Here is a 25,269-nt window from a genome sequence, read left to right as displayed (position 1 = left end):
AGGAGTGGGGCAATCTGGAAGAACATGGTGACCATGCTTAGATTTTGGCAGCTGTAACAATGCAAGCAGAAGAGGAATTAGGCCTAGGAGAGACCTGACGAGCTTGTTGTCAAATTGGAAATGGAAGTAGAATGATATGTGTGATGATTTGCCTTTGATACAGATGAAAACATTTGACTTCTGATAATCAGATAATCAGCTAATAAAGCCTTGGGCTGTGCTAATTTGTTGGAGTGGAATGTGTTTAGACAGGATGATGAACATGTTTTGATAAGGCATTTGTGAGATGGTACCGTTGTGATTCCAAGGAGTTTGGTAAGATATTTGTAAAGTCACTCTAACGATGTAGTCAGTGTGGAGATGATGTAAATGCAAATGAATCTGATCTCTAACCAATAGAGTATAGGATCTGAGTGTATTTTGCAATACATGGCCATATGTAAATTTAAATAATGTATAAATCAGATGGCATGGTTTATAAAAATACACGTATTTGCAGTGGTTCTTTGGAGAAGGGTAAGATGTGCAGTGAAAGAAGAAGGATTATTTAGATGCATGTGGCTGTGTGGGGAAAAGAGGTGCGATGTGAGAGGACAGGGTAAAAAAGCATTGGGTGTGAGAGACTGAGTAGGAGGATAAAAGATGTAGGAGATAAAAGGGTTGAGAAAGGAGAGATATAGACAAGGGAAAATGTATGTAGGATCTTAAAGATAAGGGTAAATAGCTTCGGTTCAGTACAGTAAGCAACAGGAAGCCAAGCAGTGATTCATATGGCCAAAGCAACAGGAGAGGAGATGACACAGAAGCCTAATTTTGGAGAGATTATTGGGGAAGATAAGTGAAAGAAAAGGAAAACATTATAGAGAAGGTTATAAACGAGCACCAGACTATATATGAAGATATTAGTAGGTACTAGTCATAAAGCAAATATATTTCTATTTTCCACTAAATATTGGTAGGAAGTCTCCATTTTCAGACATTTAATATTATGGATGGGTTTAATTTGTTGTGTTTCTTTTTCAAAATAATACCAAATAAAGGTGTCTTCAGCCATGGATTAATCATTTGCCAAACTTAGTTTTTAATTAAATGCTTTACTGTGCTATATGAGTGCATAAAGGAGTAAACATCAAAGTTGCTCTGTTCTGCTATTGTTAAAATGGGAAAAGCATTTTTTCCTTTGGAATTTTAAGTTTTATATTACATGATTTAGCCCAAGGCAAATATTTTTTATGGCTGAATTATAAAGTTCTTGAGAAACAGGTTTATAACAGAAGTGCAGACAATCTTCAAAAAAGCATTATAAGCACCAAGTCAAATTATGAAGCAAAGATGGGCCTGAACCCAAACCCCAAAGCTAGCCACTCCATTAACTTTTACATACACTGGATTCAGATTCAGTCTTTGTAACACTAACTCATCCTTGCCATAAAATCCCATTACTGATGTGAAAATGGAGAGCTGAACAAATGTGTAAGCAGTTGCAGGATCAGGACCTAAAATACCATGACTAAATGTGAGAAGTGGATTATAAAAAGAGACTTCTGAATGTTTCATTTGATGCCAGTTTATATTCAAGATGATTAAAGATTAAATATTTTCAGATAAATATATGTAAACCAAGGACAGAATGTCTTCACTCATCATTTCAGGGCAATTCATACATGCAAGAAACCTGCGCCTATATCTGTGAACTAGAGAGAGAAAGATGAGAAAAACTAGACTAATGCCATTCATGTTATGATAGGAAGGGACGTTAATGTACCAGACTCTGCTGTGTTTCTTAGGCCTTGAGAATTCAACAGCAAAAAAAAGGCCCAGTGTGAAATCCAAAATGCCCACAGAGCGCTGAGGAAGGGCAGAAATCCTCCTCCGTGGGCCACGTTAGCCACAACAGAGGCCATTCCCGTTCAGCTGTCTTTGCAGCCTGGTGCACATCTCTCTCTGTGCAAGAGGAGGAAGCACCGATATTTGAGACATGAGCATGTTGAAATAAACCTTGGTATATGGATTAGTGGTTACAAGGTAGGCTGAGGTGATAAAAGCAACCTTCATTAGTCTTACAATTTATCATATTGTACCATCTTCACTAATGTACATGTTCTTTCTGCATTTAAGTGTTTAGTTTTTCTTTCAGAGAAAGGAATTTCTTTGAAATACACCAGCTACTCACACACTGTGCCTGCATCTGCAGAAAGTGACTTGTTAATCTAATAGGAAAACAAATGGAAAAAACACCATGGTTGGTTGGTTGGTTGGTTGGTTGGTTTGGAGCATCTTTACAGAATACAACTGGGAATGAGTATTTCCTCTCTGCAGATTCGTAGAAATTACCAGACGGACAATGCTAATCCCAAAGCAAGAGAGCCGTCATTGTCAAGCACTAAGTGTAATTTTTGATACACATGCTCTCTGGGTATCTGCTTACTACTTTTCACTTACAGAATTAATCTTGGCTTCTGAGACTGAGTTTTTAAAACAAACATGTATGTATACACTTCTGTGACCACCCGGTAAACTACCGTCAGCAGATAATTTCTGTTTTCAGAAATAGATGTACTTTATTTTAAAACCTATATTGTCTCTCAGTCAGTTGCAGACTACGATGTGCTTCAGGACAGAACCAATTTATCTCAAGGACTGTCCAGCAGCATGAGAGTTTTAATAATCAGAAAGCACTGTTAACTCTCCCCTTCCCCCTTGTTCTGGGAACTTCTCTAAAAGAAAAAATATAAAGGGGGTTTAATGTGCTACCCATAAAATATACATCCCAATCAATCAAGGAAATGCTTAAGTATTGCATATGATGATCCAGAGACTGCCTAAAGATGGGGAAATGAGACTGAACCCAATAACTCAGTCTGACTAGTTCCAGCCTGCCTGGTTTCCAGCCTGCCTGCAGACACAGGCATGGGCAGGGGCAGGGGCAGGGGCAGAGGCAGAAGCTAAGGAAGGAAAGAATGAAGTGTACAGAGAGTATAACAGGATCAAACTGCACTTTAGTGCACGATATTACAGAACTGCAATCATGGAAGAGAAGGGGAATGTCTGGCAAAAACTCTGAAAGTAGTGATGAGAGAGTGTGCAGTATGAAACCGGCAGACAGATTTCCTACGGACTTAATCTCCAGACTTCAGCTGACCTTAAAGTCGGGGCTTCAAAAGGACAGCGAGGGAGAGTGAGAGTGGAAGGCTCAGACTCGTGGCTGGAGACAAAGGGATGGAGGAGGCTGAATCTGTGTATGATTCCTGAACACAGATGTAACGCATTTGTAGTTAATCTGTGTGGCTGCAGACTTACGACTATGTTTGAAATAGTTTTCAAACTATTTCAAACATAGTTACATCTTCAGAGTGGACAGGGATTTACTGCTGCGGCTACATTTGGAGGATGACCCTGCCCCCAGCAAAGCCCCACTCTTTTCCCTCTGCATCCTTCAGAAAGACTCCTTGTGGAGTAGGTCCTCTAACAGGCCTTTTTCCTGATGAAGCATTAACAGAGTTTGCCTCGGCTGTGCACCAGTATCAAATTGTTTTCAAACTCTGCTCTGGGAGATGAGAGTGGCTGACATCCACCGTTGGCCGCAGGTCATTTTCCTAGCGCAGACCCATCTTTGGGGACCATTTAACACTGTTTCAGCTTTCAGCCTTAGAGCTCTTCCTCTAACCCCTACCCCAGCAACTGGATTGCCTCCACACAGAGGGAGCTCAAAGCGCTCCACATAAAAGAAGCAGTCGGGTTCAGCTAGGTAATCACTCCCCGGGTGCAGGAAGAGCCTGTACGGGAGGGCAATGGGGCAAGGAAGGGACAGGCCCCATAGCTGGTGAGCACCAGACCGTGCAGCCAAAGCAGCAGGATTCAGAGCCCACTATGTCCCCGCTTTGTGCCTGTCCCCTGGTGCCAGCGGGGGGGATGGGGGTTTGCTCAGAAGGAGACACACACTCCCCAGTGGGGATTTCATGCTACATAGCCTCCCTGGGGAGCAGAGCTGGCCCCGGGGGACCCCAGCAGCTCCTCAGCCCCTCAGGAGGCTTCATGAGAGACAGACAGACTGGGGGGGCAAAGCCGCAAGGGAAGCTGAGAGAGGCAGGAATAACAGCCAGGGTGGGCGAGAAGGGAGGTGGGAAGAGGGTCGGGAGGGAGAGGGTTCAGGAAGGCCCCCCAGAGATGCAGAAATGCAAAGGGGACAAGGGCGGTGGGTCCAGGTGAGCCTGCCACCTGGGGGTCCCCTACGGCGGGTCCTCACACCTCGCCCCACACCAGCGCCAGCCAGCAGTCCCTAGGATCACAGGGGATGGTGGTGTCCTACTGGGGGACGGTAGGGACTCCGAAGGACAGGCACGGGGCCGGGTGCTCGGCTGCACACTGGCACGAAACAAAAAGAGAGTGTTGGGGGACGGGGGGGGGAGAAGGTGGCAGAGGGGGAGGCCCGGGAGGGGACGGGGCAGGGTGGCGGCGGGGCGCGGGGCACGGCGGAGGGAGCGGGCCGGGAGGCGGGCAGGGGTGCGTGTGTGTGTCTGGGTGTGGGGCCGGGGTGGCGGGGGCGGCCGGGCAGGGCCGGGCAGGGCCGGGCTGCGCGGGGCCACGCAGGAGCCGGCGGGGCGCAGGTGGGTGCCTCCGCCTGGATCGGCGCTACCTGCCGCGGCGGGGGAGGCAGCCTCTCGTCCCCCCTCTCTCCCCCGCGTCCCCCCGAGCCAGCCCCCGACCCGGCTGGGTCTCAGGGCTGGGGCTTGCCGTGTTTGTTTGTTGGTTCTTCCGCGCTGCCGATGTCTTGGGGGGCTGAGGAGGAGGAGGAGGAGGAGGAGGGCGGGGAGGGGGAGGGGACTGGGGCTTGGGAGACGGCGGCTCCTCGGCCTCTCTTATTGCCGCTGAGTTGCGCTCCTCTTCCTCAGGCTGCGAGCAGGAGCCGCCCGGGCGCTTCTCCCTTCCCCGGCCGGCCGGGAGTGCCTGCGGCGGCAGCGCGCTCGCTCGCCTCCCGCCAGGGCAGGTGAGTGCGGGGCGCCGGGCACCGCCGCCCCGGCTGGGCAGTGCCGGGCACCGCCGGGCATCGCCGCCCCGGGGCTGCCGGCCCCGCGGGAGCCGCGGCCGCGGGAGAGCGGGGCAGGCGGGGGGGGGGACGCAGTTTGCCAAACTCCAGCGCCCGGCTGGTCCCCGCTCACGGCCGCTTTCCCTTCCTTCTCTCCCCTCCGCAGAGCCCCCCCGCCCCGTCTCCCGGAGCCCGCCCCGGCAGAGCGCTCCCGACGTGCCAGCAGCCGCGAGGATTTTTGTCTGTCTTGTTTGTGTGTTTGTTGGGTTTTGGTTTTTTTTTTTTCCCCCTCGTTTTCATTTGGCTTTCTAGTCTCGCTGGGAATGGCAGGGGCAGCGGCGCCTGGAGAAGGAACAAGTGTGGGGAAAGGGAGAGGGAGCCGGAGCTAAATGACAGGATGCGGGCGACTTGAGGCACAGAAAGAAGCCAGCCTCCCTCTGCCCCCGGGACTGCCCTTGTGGACCGTGCTTTCTGCTCCTGACTCCGGCTGGAGGATTTAAGACCTAGGAAGAGTTGTGCGTGGAGGGCATTTATTTTTGTTTTTTCCTCTTTTCCCTGCTGTCGGAAGGGAAAATGGATTGGGGACTTCTCCTGCACTGTGCAGCCCTCACCTTCACCCTCGCCAGGGCTCTGCGAAGCGGTAAGTGTCACGGGGGACGTCGGGTCTCAGCCTGGGCTGGCAGCCGCGGAGCTGGGCTCCGGGGCTGCCAGAGCCGGGGACGGACGGTGGGGCACGGCGGACGGTGGGGCCGGCACCGACCTGAGCCCGGCTGGGGGGAACTTTCTGCCGGAGGAGGGAGGCGGCGCGGTCCTCGCCAGAGGATCGCCCGCCCTGGCATTGCCTTCCGACTTTATTTTCTGCTCTTTTGGGTTGTTGTATAAAGCAAGCTGCTCGTTCTCACTAGATCAGGACAACCAATTATCTTAATAATGTTTCCTCCCATAGGTAATTAAATAAGTCTTGCCTTCGATATCTGAAAGATAATGAACACTTTAAAGGGAAGGCTTTCTCTCCCCCCACTTTCTTTTTCCGAAGCGTAAGATTTCAGATTATCGTGCCTTTTACTAGCTGTGTGTGTACCTGCGGGTAGTCTTCAAATGGAGAGCTACCTAGACTACCCCTTTCCCCAGCCTGCAGTTTACGTGCAACTTGCACAGTGCCAAGAAAGAAGCTGAGCTTTTCTGTGAAGGCTCAAGACTCCCTTCCAAGAGAGAAATCCCGTAACAAATGACTGATGTAGCTAGTGTACTATCAGGCAGCCCTTGAAAACACAACTAATTAAAAGCAGCATGCTCCTCCTTCCCCGAACAATGCCAGAGCACCGTGAATATTTCACTGCATGATGCATTTTTAAAGATGGTCTAATTGTGGGACTGCTTGACGTTTAGCTCTCGCACACGAAACAGCTTGTGTGAGTTTTCCTTTCCTGACAAATCCTGAGCAATTATTATTAACTAATTATCAAATATTTGCTTTTGCCTGACTGGGTTTTCAATCAAAGTAATTAAAAGAAGAGAGCACCCTCCACTTACGCTGGTATATTGTTTTAATAAGGGACCACAAGTGGAGTGTCGTGGAAGAGAGAGTATTAAAATTGCCTGTTTTATGATGGAAGTTAATCTCTTTCCCAATATGTTTTGAGGAGGCTGCTTAATTTAATCAGGACGAGCTGCCTCCTCCAGCACTGTGGCGCAGGAGCGAAGGCGCTAGAGGCGTGCACCAAGCCTGGCTTGGGGATGCTCCGAGAGGTGCACTTTGCTCATCCCCCCAGCCCAGGTGAGGGGTGCGGGCAGCCGCCTTCCTGGCTCCTACATAAACCGGGACTGCCCCTAGTCCTGCACCCTCTGAAGGGTGGGAGGGGGGCACCCGGTGCTCTTGTTGATCATTTCTCCCCATTAAAAGAAGGAGAGTAGGGTGGGTTGCTGGGCAGAAGCCTCCACCATGAGCGGTTAATGTGGTGGCCCTGCTGGAGTCACCAAGGCCATTATCCTCCTCTATATAACCTACCAGACCTACTAATGCCACCTTCACCTACATGCAGTACTAGTGTCCGCTAAATTAATTCATTAACCTTATTTAGAACTAATGGTCCAAAGTCATTAGAAACTGCTCTTCTTAATCAAGTGTGAGAGAGATTGCACAGAGCCAGGGAGTCTAGCAGACCGCATTATCTTATTACACTGTCACTTTCCCAGAAGTCGCAGATTAAGGAGCGCTGGTGGTAGTGAGTCCACCTCAGCGTCCTCTGAAGTGACTCTGTCAAGTGACTGGAAGCAGCACTGCTTTATTTCAGGCATTTAACAGATGCCAGACTCTGCCATGTTGTTTGCAGGGCTGGAGTGGGCTTAATGAGACAGGATCACTTTCTGAGTGTGCTTACACAAGGAGGAAAAGGCAAGATTCCCTGAGAACCCCAGACAGCGGATTATCAAGATCACCAGTGACAGCTTTTGAGCTTTGAGCTGCAACGCCTTTTGTTTTGGTCGGAGGAAAAGAGCCTGTTTTGCAAAGGCAAAGCAGAAATAAATAACAAGATAGCCTTTCCCAGCAACATGCTTAGCAATATCTGGGTTTTGACCATACAGCTGAGTACATATCATCCCCTTCCCTCCTAATTTATGGCAAATAATTTCTATAAAGCGTGTAGCTTTATGCATTTTTGATGTGCACGTCCTCATTCATTTCCATTTGACCTGTTTTTCCTACAATAAAATCCCATACCTTTATAAATTCATGCTGAGAGCAAGGAATGCCATTTTGCTTTCACAGGGAATGTATTAGATACAGCACTGCAGCCTGTATATACCATTATTGGGATGTAGTGAGATATAATCTTGCTTTTTAGTGTGGACATTCTTCCTGTCTGTAGTTTACTGTCATATTTTATTGCTCAAAATTAAACAATCAATGTGTGGAGAAAGTTTTTCCTCCCTGAAGGTCTATAGAAAGAAATCCATAGTAGTAAAAAAGCGGTAACACAAACCTGCACTGGACAGTGAAGTGAGTGACTGTGTAGGTTGGATTTCTTGTCCCTTTTTATTTTTCCTATAAACCTTAAAATGTAACCCTGACAATACTGGCCAAAGGAGCAAGATGCAGCATAACACATTTCACAGTCACACTTCGTGATTCTGGAAACTTTTGCAACTATTTTGCTATTAGAAATAAATCTTTGTTGTTGTTGGAGGGAGGAAGGAACAGAGGGAAGAGGAAAGGATGTTGTTCTGCTCCATTACTTTGATGCAGTCTCCAAGCATGAACAAACTTCCTTGAAGGAATAAATAGTGGATGATTTCTGCTTCACTAAAACCACTTTGTTCTCTGCTACCCTGGGTTTGAAGAGCACAGATAGTTTCAGCCTGCCTAGATTTATGGACTGATAAAACAAAGGGAGGGTCTGCTGCAAATGAGCTTGGATCCACCAAGACAATCCCAGTGGTCAGTGACACAGACCAGGCTTATCCCATAGCTGGGCAGGGGGTCAAATGGCATCCTTTTAGCTCTCCTCCCAGCTTTCCTTAAAACTTCAAATTTAAGAAGATTATACTTTTTGGAGACAATTGTGTCTTAGACGCCCTTCTGAGCCAACATTAACGCTGTTGTGAGGATGCAAGGTTTTAACACTGTAAGGGGCACTGTTTGCTCAGGGTGGGGGGCTTTTTAAAAGGGTACTGTTTAGAAATGGGGTATCTTCTGCTACCTGCTGCCTGTCCGGCTGCTGGACTTAAGGATGGGCACGGAGAGGCAGGCCTCTTCCCTTCAGTAAAATGTAGCAGAGTTGCCTTTGCATTAAAGGCATAAGGGTGCAGTGGAAGTTCGCTTGAAGAAGGCTGCAACTCCCCCAGCGTTCCCGCGGCAGCTGACTGGTTCGCTGCTGCGGGCTGAACCCGGGTGCTTGCTGGGGGGAACTGAGAAAAGCCAATCTGTTTGCTTCCCCTGCAGATAAGTGCGGCGACACGATCAAAATTTTAAACCCCGGGTACCTCACCTCTCCCGGCTACCCCCAGTCCTACCACCCCAGCCAAAAATGCGAGTGGCTGATCCAGGCTCCGGAGCCCTACCAGCGGATCATGATCAACTTCAACCCCCACTTCGACCTGGAGGACCGCGACTGCAAGTAAGTGCGGGCGCCGCGCTCCGGAGCGCCACGGCGCCACCTGCCGGCCCGCTGCCGCCGCCGCCCCGCGCCTGCGGATCCGCCCCCACCACCCACCCCCTCCCCGCCGCGCTGGGCTCCGCGGGGCGCCCTGCCCCGCCCCGCCCCGCCCCGCCCCGCCGCCGCGCCCGGGGCCCGGGTCCCCGTCGCTGCCCAGGGACTGCGGCCGGTGTTTGCTGTGGCATGGTGCAGGAGGCGCTCAGCGGAGCATCCTTCGGGGCGGGGGGGGGGGTGGTGGTGTGAAAAAGATCTTTGCGACTTTTCGAGCTTTATAAAGTATAGTTGAATTCTGTCTGCCTGATGGGCATGCAAGTGGATGATGGCGATGATGCGCGTCATGGGGGTGCGATTAGGGTGAGGCACCGTTGCGTGTTTGTTGGCCTGCTTGCTTTTTTGAGTAAGTCTCTAGAGTTCTAAAAAATAGTTCCCCTCCATTTTGTATCCCCACAGCTACAAACAGCCTATGGCAGAAACAGGCAATTTATAAATTGCCAAATCCTCTTAACGCAGAGTTAGTCTGGCATTTACTCTCACCCATTAAGGGGCAGCAGACTGCAGGACTGGTAGTCATATTTCCCCCTTTCTCCCTTTGCTGCTGATTGATAGCCAGTACCTCTTCTTTCCCCTCCTCCTGCTCTACAGTAGTGCCCTGAGTGGAGGAAGGGGATAGCTGAGGCTCCCTTTGCTCCCCTGTCCTTGCATTCCCTTTGACCATCTATTTCCAAGAGTGAGAAGGGGAGTCAGAGCCTCCCAGAAGCTGTTCTCTGCTTTTCCCCAAATCTGTAAAGCTTGCACAAGGCACCACGTGGTCAGATCATTCCCCTCTTCAACAAGCCCTCTAATTCAGCCTATTTGTTTCATGAAGAAAATATTTTAGTGATTCATTATTTTAAAATTTCTTGAGTATCATGGCTTTTTCATCCCTTTCTGACATCTGCAAGAGAGTTATTGTTCATTAATGCTACCAGTCAAGGTTTTCTCTGCATGTCAGAAAGAGATTAAACTCAATAGCCATTGGTGTTTGGCATTTCATGGGAGTATTCGAGATTTTACAGGATTTGGTCCTGTAAAATGATGCTCAGCATCATCAGGAGTGGTTGTAACAGACCATGAGGTTAGAGTGTTGGACTTAGAGAAAGAGAGCAACTGTGCTTGAGCATTTAATTTTTACCGTGCACATCTTTGTTCTTATTATTTAATAAATTGATTACTTAGATCACAATTATTGATTTCCCTTAAAATGAAGTTCTTTCATGATGCAGTGTGGTGCTTAGTTGCTTTTTTGTTGTTTTTTATAATCTCTTATACATCAGCATTTCAGTACCACAGTTGAGTGATAATGCAGGAAAGCCCTATGCTCATGAAACTAAACTGTCTCTTCGTTAAAATGAGTTTTTACTGTGGTGTTGGAGCTGCAGCTTATATTCACACCATATGTTCACACGCTGACTTCCCGTTCTTTAATTTTTAATTTGTTATACTCAGGCAATGATTCACTTCCCTGTGTCTTCTTGACAGAGGTTTTATTTTCATTCTGTGGGACAGTGCTAAGGCTTTAAAATGTTTGTCTGTCTCTGTCTCTTAGATAGAGATTAGGAGATTAAATGAAGCATATTTCAGTGTCAAATCCTTTTTGTTCCTTGCTAGAATACATGTTTTTCCAACGCTGTAAAACCAACATGGTCTTTGACAGCAGTAAAGTGGTGTACAGCATACAATTATTTGAAGAACAAGTAATCTTTGTGGCATAGTGTTGTGCTAAATAGTGCTAGACTGAGCTGAACTGGGTCCAGGGAAGGGATTGACTCCCTCCCTCTGTCACTCCCTTCTAAATATTCATTGTCCACTCTCCCTCCTGCATTATTTCTTCCTCTGAAAAGGGGCCCAGTGCAGTAATGAGATGGTAGTGGGTGCAAGGAAGTCTCTAAACAGGGTTGTTTGCATTGTCTTTGCAGTGTGCGATGGTGATGACTTTACCGTTATTTGGTCTATGCTGAAATGCTAATCTTCTGTGCTATGCTACGCTACATTACTCAGCTGCTACTTCACTTATATTTAAAATTGTTCTTTTTAACTTGGGAGGGATTGTATTTGTGCCAAAAAAACTTAGGACCAGAATAACAGAAAATTATTTCAGCAACAGGAATTTGTCAACAATCTCTGTGGTTAGAAATGTCAGTGTCTACTTACAGAATTCACATTCCTTGTACCAAATATTGCATACAACAGGAGATTAATGCAATAAAACATATCACAAGATTTTTTGGTTTTGGAGCTACGTACATTTTGATTTCCTAATATACTTACTTTATTAGCAACTCAGTCTGCAATCTAGAAATGTGCAATTTAGGTTACACTATTTTATTGAAAGGTTTAGCACTGGAAATTAATAAGCACTTAAATATGAAATGGAGATAGAAAATGAGAGAGAGGGGAATTCATGTCTGGGAACAAAAAATGCCCCATACAATTAGAGTAGACTAGAGGAGAAGATTAGCTTGCTGGCCTAGCTCCCAAAATCCTCTTTATAATGCTGTTCATTGCATCTTAGACTTTAGTTAGCGTTGAAAACAACTTCAATAACAAGGACCCCCTGAGCCCAAGGGGGGGAAACAATGTGACTTTGGAAAGGTTACCTTCTTGTTCTGTAGTGCCAACAAGAAAATCAAGAGACATTATCTAACTTTTAAAAATATTACTCTATATAGAGGGCTAGATGTATTGAAATGTAAAACTGGTGAAAGGTTGATTCTCTGAGGAGAATCAAAAGCAGCAAATTTAAGCATTAGCTATACTGAAGCTGTTCCCAGTTAGTCTCTTTGTATGTTAGAGTTTGGAGTTAATTTTAAAAACATGCCTTTCATTTACCTACTTATTATGCTATGCTTTAATGAATAAGTATTTCTCAAATGACTCCTAATACAATTCATATATGTATGATTTTCTGACAATCAGAACCATTTGAGTTGTTTTAAATTTCAAGCAAACATGGTGAAAATTCCTGTTTCTCTGGAGGCATTCCAAAGGACTCAACTTTCACAGTTTTGAAGAATAAAGATACGCAAATAATTAAAAATATGTTCACACAAGCTAGGTTCATCTAATAAAAAGTCTTCTAGCCAGAACTACTGAACCAGCATAATGGAAATACTGGGTCTCGATGGGAAGTATACAATCATGTCAACCACAGATTGTTATCAAGGACATACATAATGAAAAAATACACAGTCTCTTTTTAACTTTTAACTTTAATGAGTGTTCTGCCTCCTCTTCAGGAGGCCAAGAAACAGAAATTATGGTTGTACTTTAAGAGAAAAGTAGTTTCTGTTTGTCGTTTTGCCTTATTTCAAGCAAGCCCCAATAATAGCCATGCATTTTTGGAGTCAGTAACATGGTTAAAATGAATAGAAGAGACAAAACATATGGCTACATATTAGTTAAAATGCTCCAGTGTTTGTTGCATGTGGTAAATGCTTTTCAGCACTTAGTGCAAGCTGTACAAGTCTCGTGTTGCTGAAGTATCCTACTGTGTAAATGTAGCCATCTTGAATCTAGTAAAACTTTATACCTAGATAATAAACAAGAATGTCACTGATACAGTACTTTGAATTTATGGAACTTTTCCGGTTTCCCAGCAATGCACACTATCAGCATGATAATTTATAATGGTTTGTGACAAATGTTGCTGAGCAAAGAGGTGTGTGGTTACATTCAGATCAGATGTCATTATCTAGGGAGCAATAAAAATTTCACAGACACTAGGTTAAAAACATTAAGAAAATGAATGTGAAGCTTCAGAAGAAAAGGGCTTAAGAAAGGTGGAGGGTTGGGTAGAAAAAGCCCAATAGCAGTTTCCTTACTGACAAATTATTGACTTTGTTGCCAGACTTGACTGTATTGTTTTACAACGTTTTCATAGATATACCACACAGCACAATTGTTTTATTGGCCATCATTTATAGATGTGGAGAGTAAATATCATCCTTGCTTGACAATTATAGACTGTATACACAATGCTGTCAAATCACTTGGAATGGAAAAATTGCCCATTTTGGAAACATTCAAGTTATAGAAGGAGAGATGTCATAGATAATTATTCTTTATATTGCATTTACCAGGGATTAGTTACACTGATGAGATTAGAGATGTATAGAAATTGCAGTCAGTTATAGAATACAGAGCAAAAAACACCTATGTTTGTTTATATAGAAGAAAACAGCTCCTCCAGATCCTTGAGTAAGGAAGAAAGCATAACTATCCAGACCTAGAGAGTGAAACTGTAGCCCCATGGAACTCCTATAGACCTTAATGACATTAGAAATTCATCCATCCATTTTATTTCTAAATAATGTCAATGTATTTATGCTATAAATCTGGAGGTATAACAAACTGAGGCTGCTAAAATAAACAGGAGCAAGGCAAGCCATGGCTCAGCCTCTTTAGTTTCTGCAAAGTTTAAGCTTTCATTTACTTTTGTCTAAATTCTGGTTCCTATTCTTCCACGCAGCAAGGTCTGCTTTGTGCAGACATTGTGCCTCGTGTTTCTCTCAGGCAGAGGCGATTTGAGCCCTTTGGGTTGAGCCGATAGGAGTAAGAGGAGCCCCAGATGGCACTGAGCTGCTGTGGCAATGCAGTGGTGCACATGTCCTAGCTGTCTGTCTAGAAGGGAACCGCCTGTAAAGGACATGGCTGGGCTGCCCGTCAAGCCTTGCCTGTCAGAAGGGTCCTGTCAATGGCTGCACACATGATAGCTGCTTTCTGACTGCCCAGAGCGGCGGCTAGAGCCTGGCTCTGGGCTTACCAGCCCTGAACTGCTCCCACAAACTGCATCAAGGACATCTCAGGCGTAATGGAGGGTCTGAGCCCGATGCAGCCCTGTTATCGTTTAAAGCGATGGGAATTTTGAATTTTGCCCTCCGCTTTCACAGAGCTGTCTCCTGTTACTCTTTAAGGCTGTGAGGAAGGGTGCAGCACAGGCCCTGCAGGACTGGTTTATGACTGTATCAGTCATTCTGATGGCAAATGTCAGTCAGAGCTTCCTAATTCCCTCTCCCTCTGCCGCTGTTGAGCACAGCAGGCAGTGAGGTGACTGCAGCTGACAATGCGAGGTAAGCAGCAGAGCTAGCAAAGGAGCAGATTCATTCAGGCCTGTGAGAGGCAGGGACCATATTTGCCCATGGTTGAGCAAAGAAGTCTGAAGGAGCCAAGGCCTCTGATCTTTCAAACAGAAATATGGTTTTAATGGCCTGGCCCCGCTCCTCTGGGCATCAGCGTTGGGCTTGTAGCGATTTGCCTCAGGACAAGGTACCCACGCCAGGCGGGAATGCCCCCTCCTCACCTGCTGAGGGCAGCCAGAGGAACGCCCATGCTCCCACGTTTGCTCTGATTTGAATTAACTAAATTACCCACCCCACTACGTACTTCACCGCAGGAGGCTGGCAAAGGCCTGAATGTCTCTCTGTTAAAGCCAGGCTCCATGCAGCTGTGAGCGGGACGTGGGGCCCAGCACCGACCCGCTGGGAAGGCTGTACCTGGGCCGAAGGGGCGGCATCTCCAGCCCCTTGTCTCCTTCAAAAATCTGTCCCTCAGAAGCTGATTGGGGTTACTGAGAGATTATTTGGGAGTACTAAAGGGATGAAGGGGACCATCCTTCATTCTGTCCCCAAAACAAGAAACAAGTATTTTTGGCATAGTTTAGGATGAGTCGTTGCAGTGGATTTGGGGGACGTGATATCTCATGTTTCTGGGTGCGTTTTGAGGGCATTTCTCTACTTTATATAAAGCATATGAAAGGCTTTCTCAGGGAGTGTGCTGTTAGACTCCAGACAGCCCTGCTGGTGACCACTGCTATTTGATACCCTCTGGAAGGCTACAGTTAACCGTGCCAAGGAAAGGAGTCAGCCTAGAGCCTGCGCAGGATCAGGGAAGCAAAAAACACTTGTTTCAGTAGACATGGAGCATGTTACCACACACACACACAGACAGACACACAGACACACACACAAATAATACTTTTTCTTAACTTAAAGGTTCTGGATCGTGAAAGTATGTACAAGTATGTGCTCTTTGCTACAGGATTTAGCAGGTATTTGCACACAAGTATCAGATGCAAGTATCTAAAGATAATTCTGTTATTTTATTATGCTTTAGAGACTAAATAAGTGTTGAAAGAAGTTGGAAATTATATTGTTTTTCTGATTACACAGTGTAATAAACCAACTGTTTTGTTGTTTATCCAAGCAGTTAACTCTTGTGAAAGTCTCTATTGTCAAACTGTTTAACAATTCTTTCTTTCAGCATAGCGGTTTGGGTTTGAGTTTTCTCAGGAAAAGGTATTAGGGAAACCATGACCAAACTGCCTGGTCATAGCTAGAGAGTCTGTGCTGGCCTGCATTCAGGGCTGAGGTGTTGAATGTAGAGCCTGGTTTTGTGCTCTATGTGTATGGGTGCATTCCCTGGCACAATAGTCTTGACTTGGGTCTCTGTACGGTAGCGCATTAAAATTATAATAAAAGTCATATGCAGGCGTTTCTATTAATCCAGACAGTTAAGTGAACTGTGGGGAGAATTCTGTCTTGATGTGCTACAACCAGATACCCTTCAGACAGGAAAAAATTTAAGGGTCAAATATGGATTCCCGTGAGCCTAATCCTTCATCCTTTCTGTGGACAGAGATAGACAAATTCAGAACAGAGGGCTGAGTCCTTTCTAAATTGAAACCCAGAGTTGTTGGCATTAGCCCCATGAAACACTCAATATGTTTCCAGTCAACCCCAACCTGCTCTCCTCTCAACCCCCCTCTCCTGTGCTAATGTAATTAAAACAAAAACCTATGTGTTGCTGAAAATTAGTTTCTTAATTATAGCTTATTGCAAGCTATAACATTGGATCATAATTTGATAATTATGATATAGAGATTTTTATACAGCTGATGTAAAACTAAATTCAATTATTTTCTTTTGTAGTATTTCCAAAGAATGAAATTATGTCTGAAAACATGCACTCACATGTATATGTCTAGACTTACATATCACACAGAACTATTTGGATATAGGCACATGTGTTACACGCACCTCTTTAAGACTGTGCATATATACACACATTTATGCATATAGTATAGATTTCTTAGTTTATATAGAAGTTCCTAAAGTAAATCTACTAATTAAAGCGCTAATACCCATCTTAAGGCTGATAATTAGGTATAAAGAGAAAAGGAGACAGGATTAGTGTTCAGATCATGTTCCAAATGCCTCTTAATTGGGTGTTTGTAATCAATCCTGATTGCAAGAGGCAGTGGTTTGGCAGAATAAAGAATGAAAAAGGCTTAGCCCTACTATTTTCCTGTTAGTTGACTTGGCCGTAGTATTTAGGTCAGGATCCAGTGTCAAACAAGGTAATTTTGTTAGCCTTAGCGATCCTCATAAAACATATAAAAATCTTTTCTAATTCTATTTTTTCAAGCTAAAAACTCTCTCAAGCTAGAGAGTTATTTTTATACAGAATCTTAAAAAGTGTTTTCAAGTGAACCACAGAAAAGACTTTGTTCTCCTGGCCTCCATCCACCACTGACTTCTGAAATCAGGTCTGAGTTCACTGTGGGTCTTTCATTGCATTGACCTTGGCACTTTTCTCACCACGCCACAGTTTTCCATCACAAAACCACACAGCTTGGTATAATGATTATTTCTTTATCCCAAGTAACCAAACAATTTTTTAAACAGGGTGACAGGTTTCCCTCTTGCACTGTGGGAAGCAAGCACCTGGCCATTTCCAAATAGAGTTTTAATGAACTTCCTGAAGGAGATTTGAGAGAAGTTTAATAAGTCACCTGCCAACTTTTTGGGAGCATAGGTCATTTGCTTTTCTGTAGGAATTCACAAAAATGTGAGAATAACCCCCTTCCCAAGTCCTAAACTTCCATGGAGGAAATTGATTTTCATGGGCAGTATCAAAGGTTTTTAAAAACGTAACCTCAAAAAATCAAATTTCTGATTGTTTCTCACACATAAGGTACTGTGAAACTCTGTGATCCACAAAGCTGGTTGTGCACTGTGTGAGCTTTATAATAGTTCATTTAAACAGAAAAGGATTGTGCATATTTAGACTCATCTTGCGTGTTAATAGCATTACAAGTATTTTACGTAATGCTATAAAAAGAAGAATTTAGATGGCTCAAAAGGACCATTGAGAAAATATCTCCATATGTGGAGGAGACACCCATTTGACGTGGTGATTTCTTCCAGAAGAAACTATGCACATCCCAGAAGCACAAGAACCAGCTGTTGTACAGGAGAAACTGGGCGGTTGTCTGCTGCCTTCCACGCTGATGTGGAGCTGCAGTGGCCACATGCCCCATGCCTCCCCTAAATACACATGGGCCGAGCCTCACACTGAATGAGAGCCTGGGTTAATCCCTTCCTTACACTCCCAGCAGCTTGGGCTCCATTGCACATTTGCACTGTGGGCTGCTCCATGCCCCCATGTGAAGACAGAGCCCATCAGAGCTGTGGGGTGGGAGGGGGGTCGGAGCACCCCACTGCAGGGGGGCGCACGCACTGCCCTCACAGCTCAGCCCTGTGCTGGGGCAGTGCCCCGCTGCTTTTCATGTTGGAAAAGAAGCTACAGATAGTCCTTGTTCTTTTTTTTTACAACGCTTTCTTAAATTGGAAGGTGGTAACCTAGAGAAAAATAGAGAGGTCTGTTCATATCCATGAGATTATTCTGCCTCAAGCTTTGAGAAATGCTCCCTCACAGCCAAAGTTTTGCTCATCTTATTTACATAAACAGTCCCGCTGAAGTCAATTAAAACAACAGACTCACTTGTGCAGGGCTAATAGCTCGGACATACATTTATAGCACTACACAAATTAATAATTACTTTTTATAACAATGGATTTCAAATGCTTGCAGAGTAATTTACAATACAGTAGAAAATTCAGCTTCATTCTTTTTTGTCCCCTCAATTCATAAATCACCATAAATAAGTTATCATTTCTTCTCCAGAATCTTAGCTCGTAATAGTGAAGGTTTGAGACAAGTTGCTAAGTGCATGGGTAAGAATCAAAGTTTGCCTTGTTGTAGGATCTTGTGCCAATCTGTCATTAAGCCAGACAACTTCTACCGACTTTCCTCTGATGTATTCATCTGTAACAAGGGAAGCAGATCAGCAATTTACAAAAGCTTTAGCTTGATCACCATGCAGAAACGTAGGCTATGCTGCCTATTTCCATAGCGATCACTCCACTTTGCCAGATGCAAAATGAGAGGCTTACATCCCTCATGCTAAAAACCCTTAGAAGAAATCCTAGGCTGTTGCTCCATTTGAGTAGCTTTAGTTAAGTCTGGAAAAATATGCAAAGGTAGCTCTTAAATGAAAGCTCTTTTTTTCTGTTTCACAGCCATCTCCATAATCTATGTTGGAGACAGAGGCATAAGATGTATTAACATGGCAGGCATATGTTCTGATTGCTGAGTGTTTTTTGACATTCCCACAAAACCCCTGAGACTTTGTGTCACAATTCTATAAACTTTATCCATTTGTATATTCATATCTGGGCTTAAATCCAGAACTTCTTTACATGCATTTACAGCAGACAATTTAGGTTCATCTCCTTGTGTTTCAGATGGCAAGCAGTTAAAGCAGGTACACATTTTAACCACTCTATATAGTCTAACGTTCCAATGCATTTCAAAAGTTTTCTGTTGTGTCTCAATAGCACATACACTATATAATGTAGGTATATAAAATAGATACAGGACTACATTGAGCTATGAAGCAAGTGAAGACAGCTCCACTGATGCCAATAGAGTTGCACCTGCTAATAGCTCAAACACAAAATACCATAAGCATATTGTATTATTTTCCTTACTGGTTTCCATTTTCATTTATCCTCCACAGCTATACTAGATGATGGCCTTCAAACAGTATAATAGTCTTCTTTATCTCATTTCTCTGACATAATTTTCAAGTTCCTTATTATTCTTGAACAGTGTAGCTAATAGTGCCCAAATTGCTTCTCATTCTTCCCATCATAGCATGTCATTATTCAAGAAACCAGCGCTCTGCAGCTTTTCCCACACAGATAGCTCTCCCCCAAACTAAACTTAAAACTTACTACCAAGAGCCAGCCTCACATTTCCCAGGCAATTAGGCTCCTTCTACTGGCTATTACATTTTTACTTTGCACATTTTTACACTTTTTAATTAACCGTACCTGTGTACTCCTTGAGACTTGAGTCTTTGTCTTCTAAAGCCTAGTCTTCATACACTGATTTTTGTACTGATTTAATTATTTCAATTAAGGTTTTGTTTGTGTATAGTTAAAACAATTCAGCACGCACTGGGAGATACATGTATTCTAGTATAAAGATGTCTTATGTCAGTACTTTTGCAGAAATAAATCTTGCTAGTGTCAGCAGTTTGTAGCATGGACTGTACTGCTTTATCTGTAATGGTTTCTAAACTGGTATAGTTAAAGTGGCTGTAAAAACAATGTGTAGACCTATTACATAGGTCTATACATAGCGTTACATAACTAGTCACAAATGCTAGTAGAGGTTTTTGGATACTATATTAGCTAAAATTGTTAGCAAAAATTAATTAGGTTGCCTTACTGATTGTAAGTTGCAACTTGCAATATATATATATATATATGTGCATATTGGGGGACTTACTGACACATCCATTTTCTCCCAGCTTTTACTCTTCGAACAAAAGCTTAGGCAAAGTGTCTAAGCTAAGCAGTTCCTCTGCCTACTGTAAATTAGGCTTTCCATTTTGGTTTTTTTTGAACTTGCCTCACTAGGCAGCTAGATAAATTACTGTGGTGTGACCTTCAAGCACCTCGCTTACTCCATGGAAATTGTCCATATGCACACTCTCACCCCGTGATATTCCATATGACGTGCAAGGCAGTTTATCCCTTTTCTTAGTTATTCCTCCCCCCACCCCCAACATTACAAAGTAAAAACATGCTCATAGGTGTAACCACAGCTCAGCTGATGCTCTGAAATCAAACTCTGAGTGCTCTGAAAATAAACATCTGATCACTGGGTAACTTTTGCATGTCCCCACATGCTCAGCATAGAAAGGAAAATATATCCTTCCTTGCCACATCCCAGCTTCAGCTCTTTCTCATCTGAAAGGTATCAGATAACTTTGATTTAAATATGTAAAGAAAGGAAGCTATTTTTCATGGACCATATTCTTAATTTGTCCAAAGATCATTCTACTGAAGTTAGTGGAGCACCAGTGATTTATATCAGCTGAGAGAGGAGCTGACTCTACATTTCTACAGTTCCCTAGAAAGTCTCAGAAGAAAGGCCAGTATTGTAGCTGAAACGGCATTAACTCAGAGTGAAGTCAGTTAAAGTTTTGCCATTCAGCAAGATCAGACCTTAATACTCATGCAGAATGGGTAGGAGCTTCTTAAAAGTAGGTGGAATAAAGACCGAAGTCCTTCTGTCATGTGTACAAACCTTTCTTTCCACTAACAGCTTTAAAGAAGCACACAGGATTGGGTGCTAGGGCACTGTGACTGTTTACAGTGCTAACTCTCTCATACTGCTTGATCTTGGGCCAGTCAATCATCATCTTTGTGCCTCAGTTTCTTTAGAGAGAATAATAGTTCTCTGGTTTGCAAATATCTGAGGATGCCCTTATTAGTGTTTGTGAAGTCCTTGGAGACTGCTGGGTGGAAATGTAGTACGGTATAATAGTTATTTGCCATTGTTTTGTATTTGTTCATCTTCCAGCTGTTAATTTTTTTTTAACAATATACTGCTGTGTAAAAATGCATGTGGCAATCTTTTGACTTTCAGAGAGAAGTGTTATCCAAACAAAAATAAAGAATAGGACTCATGCTCACAAGAGACACATTATCCATGATGAGAAGAATCTATAACAGACACAGTGCTAACTCAAAACTGAGCACCAAACAGCACCCAAATGCAAGCAATTTCAAATGTGTGCATACTGCCAGTACAAAACCAGGCCATTCTGCAAATGCAGCGTCCCCCAAGGAGCAGTGAACCTAGCAGCAGCAACGCTAATGGCTGTCTTCTCATGTGCAGCGAGGGAAAGCAGCATTTTAGAGCCGCCTTGGGCAGCATTAAGTTACTCATTCTTAACTTACTTCTATAAAGCTGTTATTGGGTGGAAGCAGATGACACAAAGATTTTGGGCCTGCTCTGTCTGCTATGGGGGGAGCATTCCCCATCCTTGCATATAGGGGGAAATTCTGGCTTCCTTCAAGTCAATGGCAAAATTTCTACCCAATCTTGCTTGGGCTGAAAAAAATTATTTTAGGCTCCAGAAAACCCTTTTTTGAAGAGCACTTTCTGGTGCCAGTGTATCTTGTAGAATTTTTCTCAGTTTGGCCATTACTTTTCTTCCAGAGCACACAGTGCATGTAGGAGAGCAAAGAGGCCCGTGAGTTTTCAAATGCATTTGTACTGCTAGAACAATGATGAAATAAAAAAAAAATACCCGATTTTCTGTTGTTAGAGTACATGTAATGCATGAAGTACAGGGTCATCTACCTAGTTTCTTAACCTCCTTTCAGAACATTTCAGGCTGTTTTGTGGTTTGCTTGTTCCACCTGATGCCTCGTCCTTCCGTATCTCCTCTCTATAGGTGATGTGAAAGCTCACACTCTCCTGAGTAAAACACAGAAGTTTTCTTTCTCAATATTGTCCACTCCAGGTTTTGGACATCGTAAGTCAGGCCTCAAGAAATTGTGAAACTTTATAAAAACCCTTGTATCTCAAAAATTACTGTTGATTTTTTTTTCATTTTCCATCTAGTATATTTTGGGGGACTTCCTCTGTGATAATAATAGCCAAAAAATTCCTCTGCCTTAAATGAGAAGTTTGGCAATACCATGATATCAGCAGCTGATGCTTTAAAACCTGCAAACAAATTTCATGATACTCGTGATAAAAATCATGAGAGCTGGCAATGTTGGATTCTTGCTAAAGTCCCAACTTCCTGATGCTGTTTCTGTTCTCAGTCACAGCCCTGAAACTCCCACTCAAGTGACAGACTTATAGAAGAAAAATAGAATCAAAAGGAAATGGAAGTATTCATTTATATTGATTTCACTGCTTGGCTATGTTTCTTCACCTGTCACTGCATGATCAAAACTTTCAGAAAGCAAAATTCATCCCAGTAAAAAAAACCCCTCTGAGTTTACCACCCTTTTCTCTGCATATACACAAAATAGCATTAGGAGTCCTATTGTTAAGGAGGCTACATGTTTGCTTGGCTTCAAAGCCAACTTACACCAATGAGAAGAAAGCTGGTTGAAAGCCATTAAACACAAGGACATGACTTTTGGCTCAGGAAGACCCTGATCTGCAAATTGCTGGTATGTTTGGGACAAAGATCACACTGGCTGCTGCAGGATCCTTACACTGTCCCACTGCTATCCCCTGGCAGGCGTGTTGGAGATTAATGAGGTGGACTGACACAGAAAAAAAATTTCTTATGCCATGTTCTTTTACGTGATGTGCAGGCTTATGTTTTTAGGGGATTGTTCTCTTCCAAATATTACACAAAAATACTGTGCAAAATAGCTAACATCATTGACATTAAGGGTCCCATCCTCCACCTAACTATACCATTTTTGTGTCTGCATGTTTCTAGTGAAGTCAATGAAGTTGTGACTGACTGCTTTGTATTTCTTTTATGGTTTGGATCCTTCCCTGCTGCAGTTACAAGAACTGCAGTGGGTCTGATCTGATGTGGACAAGCTGAGAAGTGGCTGTATAGCACTAAACTCAGGGGCTGTTCTGAGGACAAAACTAATTTTCAAAACATTTTTATAAACTCAAGGAAATCTTAATGTCTTTATTCTGTTATTACTTTAAAATAATAATCCCAAACTGACCTGGGAGCTATTACTCAGTGAGCACTGGCCCCTTGGAAGGTTTCAACTTGTCAAGTTTAGCCATTTTTTGAACGCACAGAGGAAGTCATTAAGGCACATCAGGCTGCTGATTGCTATTAAACTCTGCAGAGAGTTCTGTGTAAAAATCAATGCCATAACAGGGCTACAAGAATCTAAAAGGCAGGAAAAGCATTTCTTTACCCTCTGGTAACTCAAAAATGGATTAATAGATTTTGTGAAACCTCAAAAAAATATCACCTATGAGCTAGGGGCCAAATGTAAACCTCTCTGACAAAATAATACAGCTCAGAAAGCTCCAAGCACGTGAAAATGGGATTATAATGGAACTGTCACTGCTGTAACCTCAACTGTATGTTTCTGTGCTGGAGAAATCTCACACATCTGCACATACATGCATGCACGTGCTTATTTATTGTATCGCAAGGAACACCTTTTTTGCTGTGTCACCACTAAGGATCCTGGAGGGAGAATGCATTTTTAGTGAAGTATGATCTTATATAGCTTTTGCCAGAAAAGTACTACAAGAATTTTCCAGATGAGTTCAGTCTCGGCATCAGCGAAAGTGTTACTTAGATGGTGGGTGGGTTTTGCTTGTGTGGGAACTGCACTGAAAAATGCAACACAGTTTGCTACTACTTGAAGACTTTTGTAGAAAAAATATTTTTCATGGGAAAAACTAGTTTAAATCATATTAGGACGTTTTATTGTAAACATGTAGTATATAAACCAAGCAAAGTCCATTGTCTGGCTCTGAGGCCAATTGCCATGGACTGACTTAAATTCAAACCGTCCAGTTCTCTTCCCCCAGAAGGCAAAGTGGTGGCATTCAATTCAATTTTTGGCATGAATTTTGTTCAATTTTTGATGACAAAATGTTGAAACATCTTTTTAATTTGGTTATTTTTCTTTGATTCTTATATGAAAATAAAATTTTATTGAGCTGTATTAAATTTGCTTCATCTATCATAGGATCATTTGGGTTAGAAGGGACCTCAGGAAATCACCTTGTCCAACTTACTACTCAAAGGAATTGCATTTTATATAATACAAAAGCTAAAATGAAGCAATCCCTGTAAAACCAAATGTTTCTGTAAAACCAAATGTTTCCTTAAAACCAAAGAAGACCTAGCTAGGATGTTTCAGAACCTTTATTTCATGGCCTATCCAAGCCTTTCTGCTCAAGTAAATACTAGTTTCTCACCAGCTCTCCTTATTCATTTTAAAATTTTAGATTGCATTCTTTTATTGAAAAGAAGGTTCCCTTCTGTCTTTCCATTTTAAAATACACGGAAATATCATGTAGGGATCACCCACCCTAGGAGGAGGGCTGAGGGGTAGGGCCACAAGCATGTCCCTACATGGTGGCTGCAGGGCCCCGCTGGGTCATGGTCTGCCATCTCAGCTAAGCTCAGAAAAGACTTTTTTTAAAAAAGAGCATGAAGGTGAGCCGTCTCAGTATCAGGACTCAGAGCAGGCAGGACTTAGGATCAAAATAGCCAGCTTTGGTCCAGGTGGAGGTAAGTTTTGCCCAAAGTTCACCAAGGCTGCAGGTGTCCGACAGTTTCCACCCTGTCCTGGGGAGCCACCACTGTGCATCCCCCCGAGTCCATGGCGAGAGCATGCGGTCGTGGCCACAGCCAGCATGGCAAACCCTCCCAGAGTATCCAGGCCCAAGAGTGAGTTCTGGAGAAAAGGATCAAAACTGGGCTTTCTGTTAAGGACCCTAGCAAGCACATGCAATGAAAAAGTTCTTAACAAGTGGGTTGTTAAAGCCTGTTTTAGTGCGTATGGTCTGGATTGGCTGCAGCGAGGGGGCAGATTGCGGACCGTTTCCCCAGCATGGCGCTGAGGAAGGAGGCTCTTACACTCTCATTATAGCAGGGGAAAATCCACTTTTCTTGCATGGATAATTTGGAAGTTATGAATCAGCCTGTTGTTTTTATTTCAGTGGAGTACAGACAAGAGTTGTGTAAAATGAGGCTGCTGCCTGTCTGTCAGGCAGCTGTAGTTTTTTACCCTGCAGCCTCTTTTAATGTGCATTCTTGGCAAATTCTGAAGAGAAGCAGTCACAACTGCGCTCAGACGTTAGAGCAGATCTCATACCCTAGTCATTGAGCTGGGGACTTCACTTGTGCATCACCCTGTGTTTGACGCAGTCATTAAGCATCCTGACCTA

General features: G+C 43.7%; 1 protein-coding gene across 5 annotated transcripts in view; it reads left to right on the top strand.

The window, feature by feature from the left end:
• Positions 1 to 4,932: 4,932 nt before the first annotated feature.
• NRP1 (neuropilin 1) overlaps positions 4,933 to 25,269 on the top strand; it is a 114,355-nt gene continuing 94,018 nt past the window's right edge. For all 5 annotated transcript variants that reach the window (XM_050890723.1, XM_050890722.1, XM_050890721.1 and 2 more), the window contains exons 1-3: positions 4,933 to 4,987; positions 5,193 to 5,666; positions 8,970 to 9,144. In XM_050890723.1, the coding sequence (XP_050746680.1) occupies positions 5,600 to 5,666; positions 8,970 to 9,144 (242 nt within the window). In that variant the 5' untranslated portion in view covers positions 4,933 to 4,987; positions 5,193 to 5,599. The remainder of the gene's footprint in view (positions 4,988 to 5,192; positions 5,667 to 8,969; positions 9,145 to 25,269) is intronic.

Source organism: Gymnogyps californianus, chromosome 2, assembly GCF_018139145.2.
Source record: "Gymnogyps californianus isolate 813 chromosome 2, ASM1813914v2, whole genome shotgun sequence".
Lineage (NCBI taxonomy): Eukaryota > Metazoa > Chordata > Aves > Accipitriformes > Cathartidae > Gymnogyps > Gymnogyps californianus.
The sequence above is the reverse complement of the archived record's forward strand: the minus strand, read 5'-3'. Positions and strand labels throughout refer to the sequence as shown.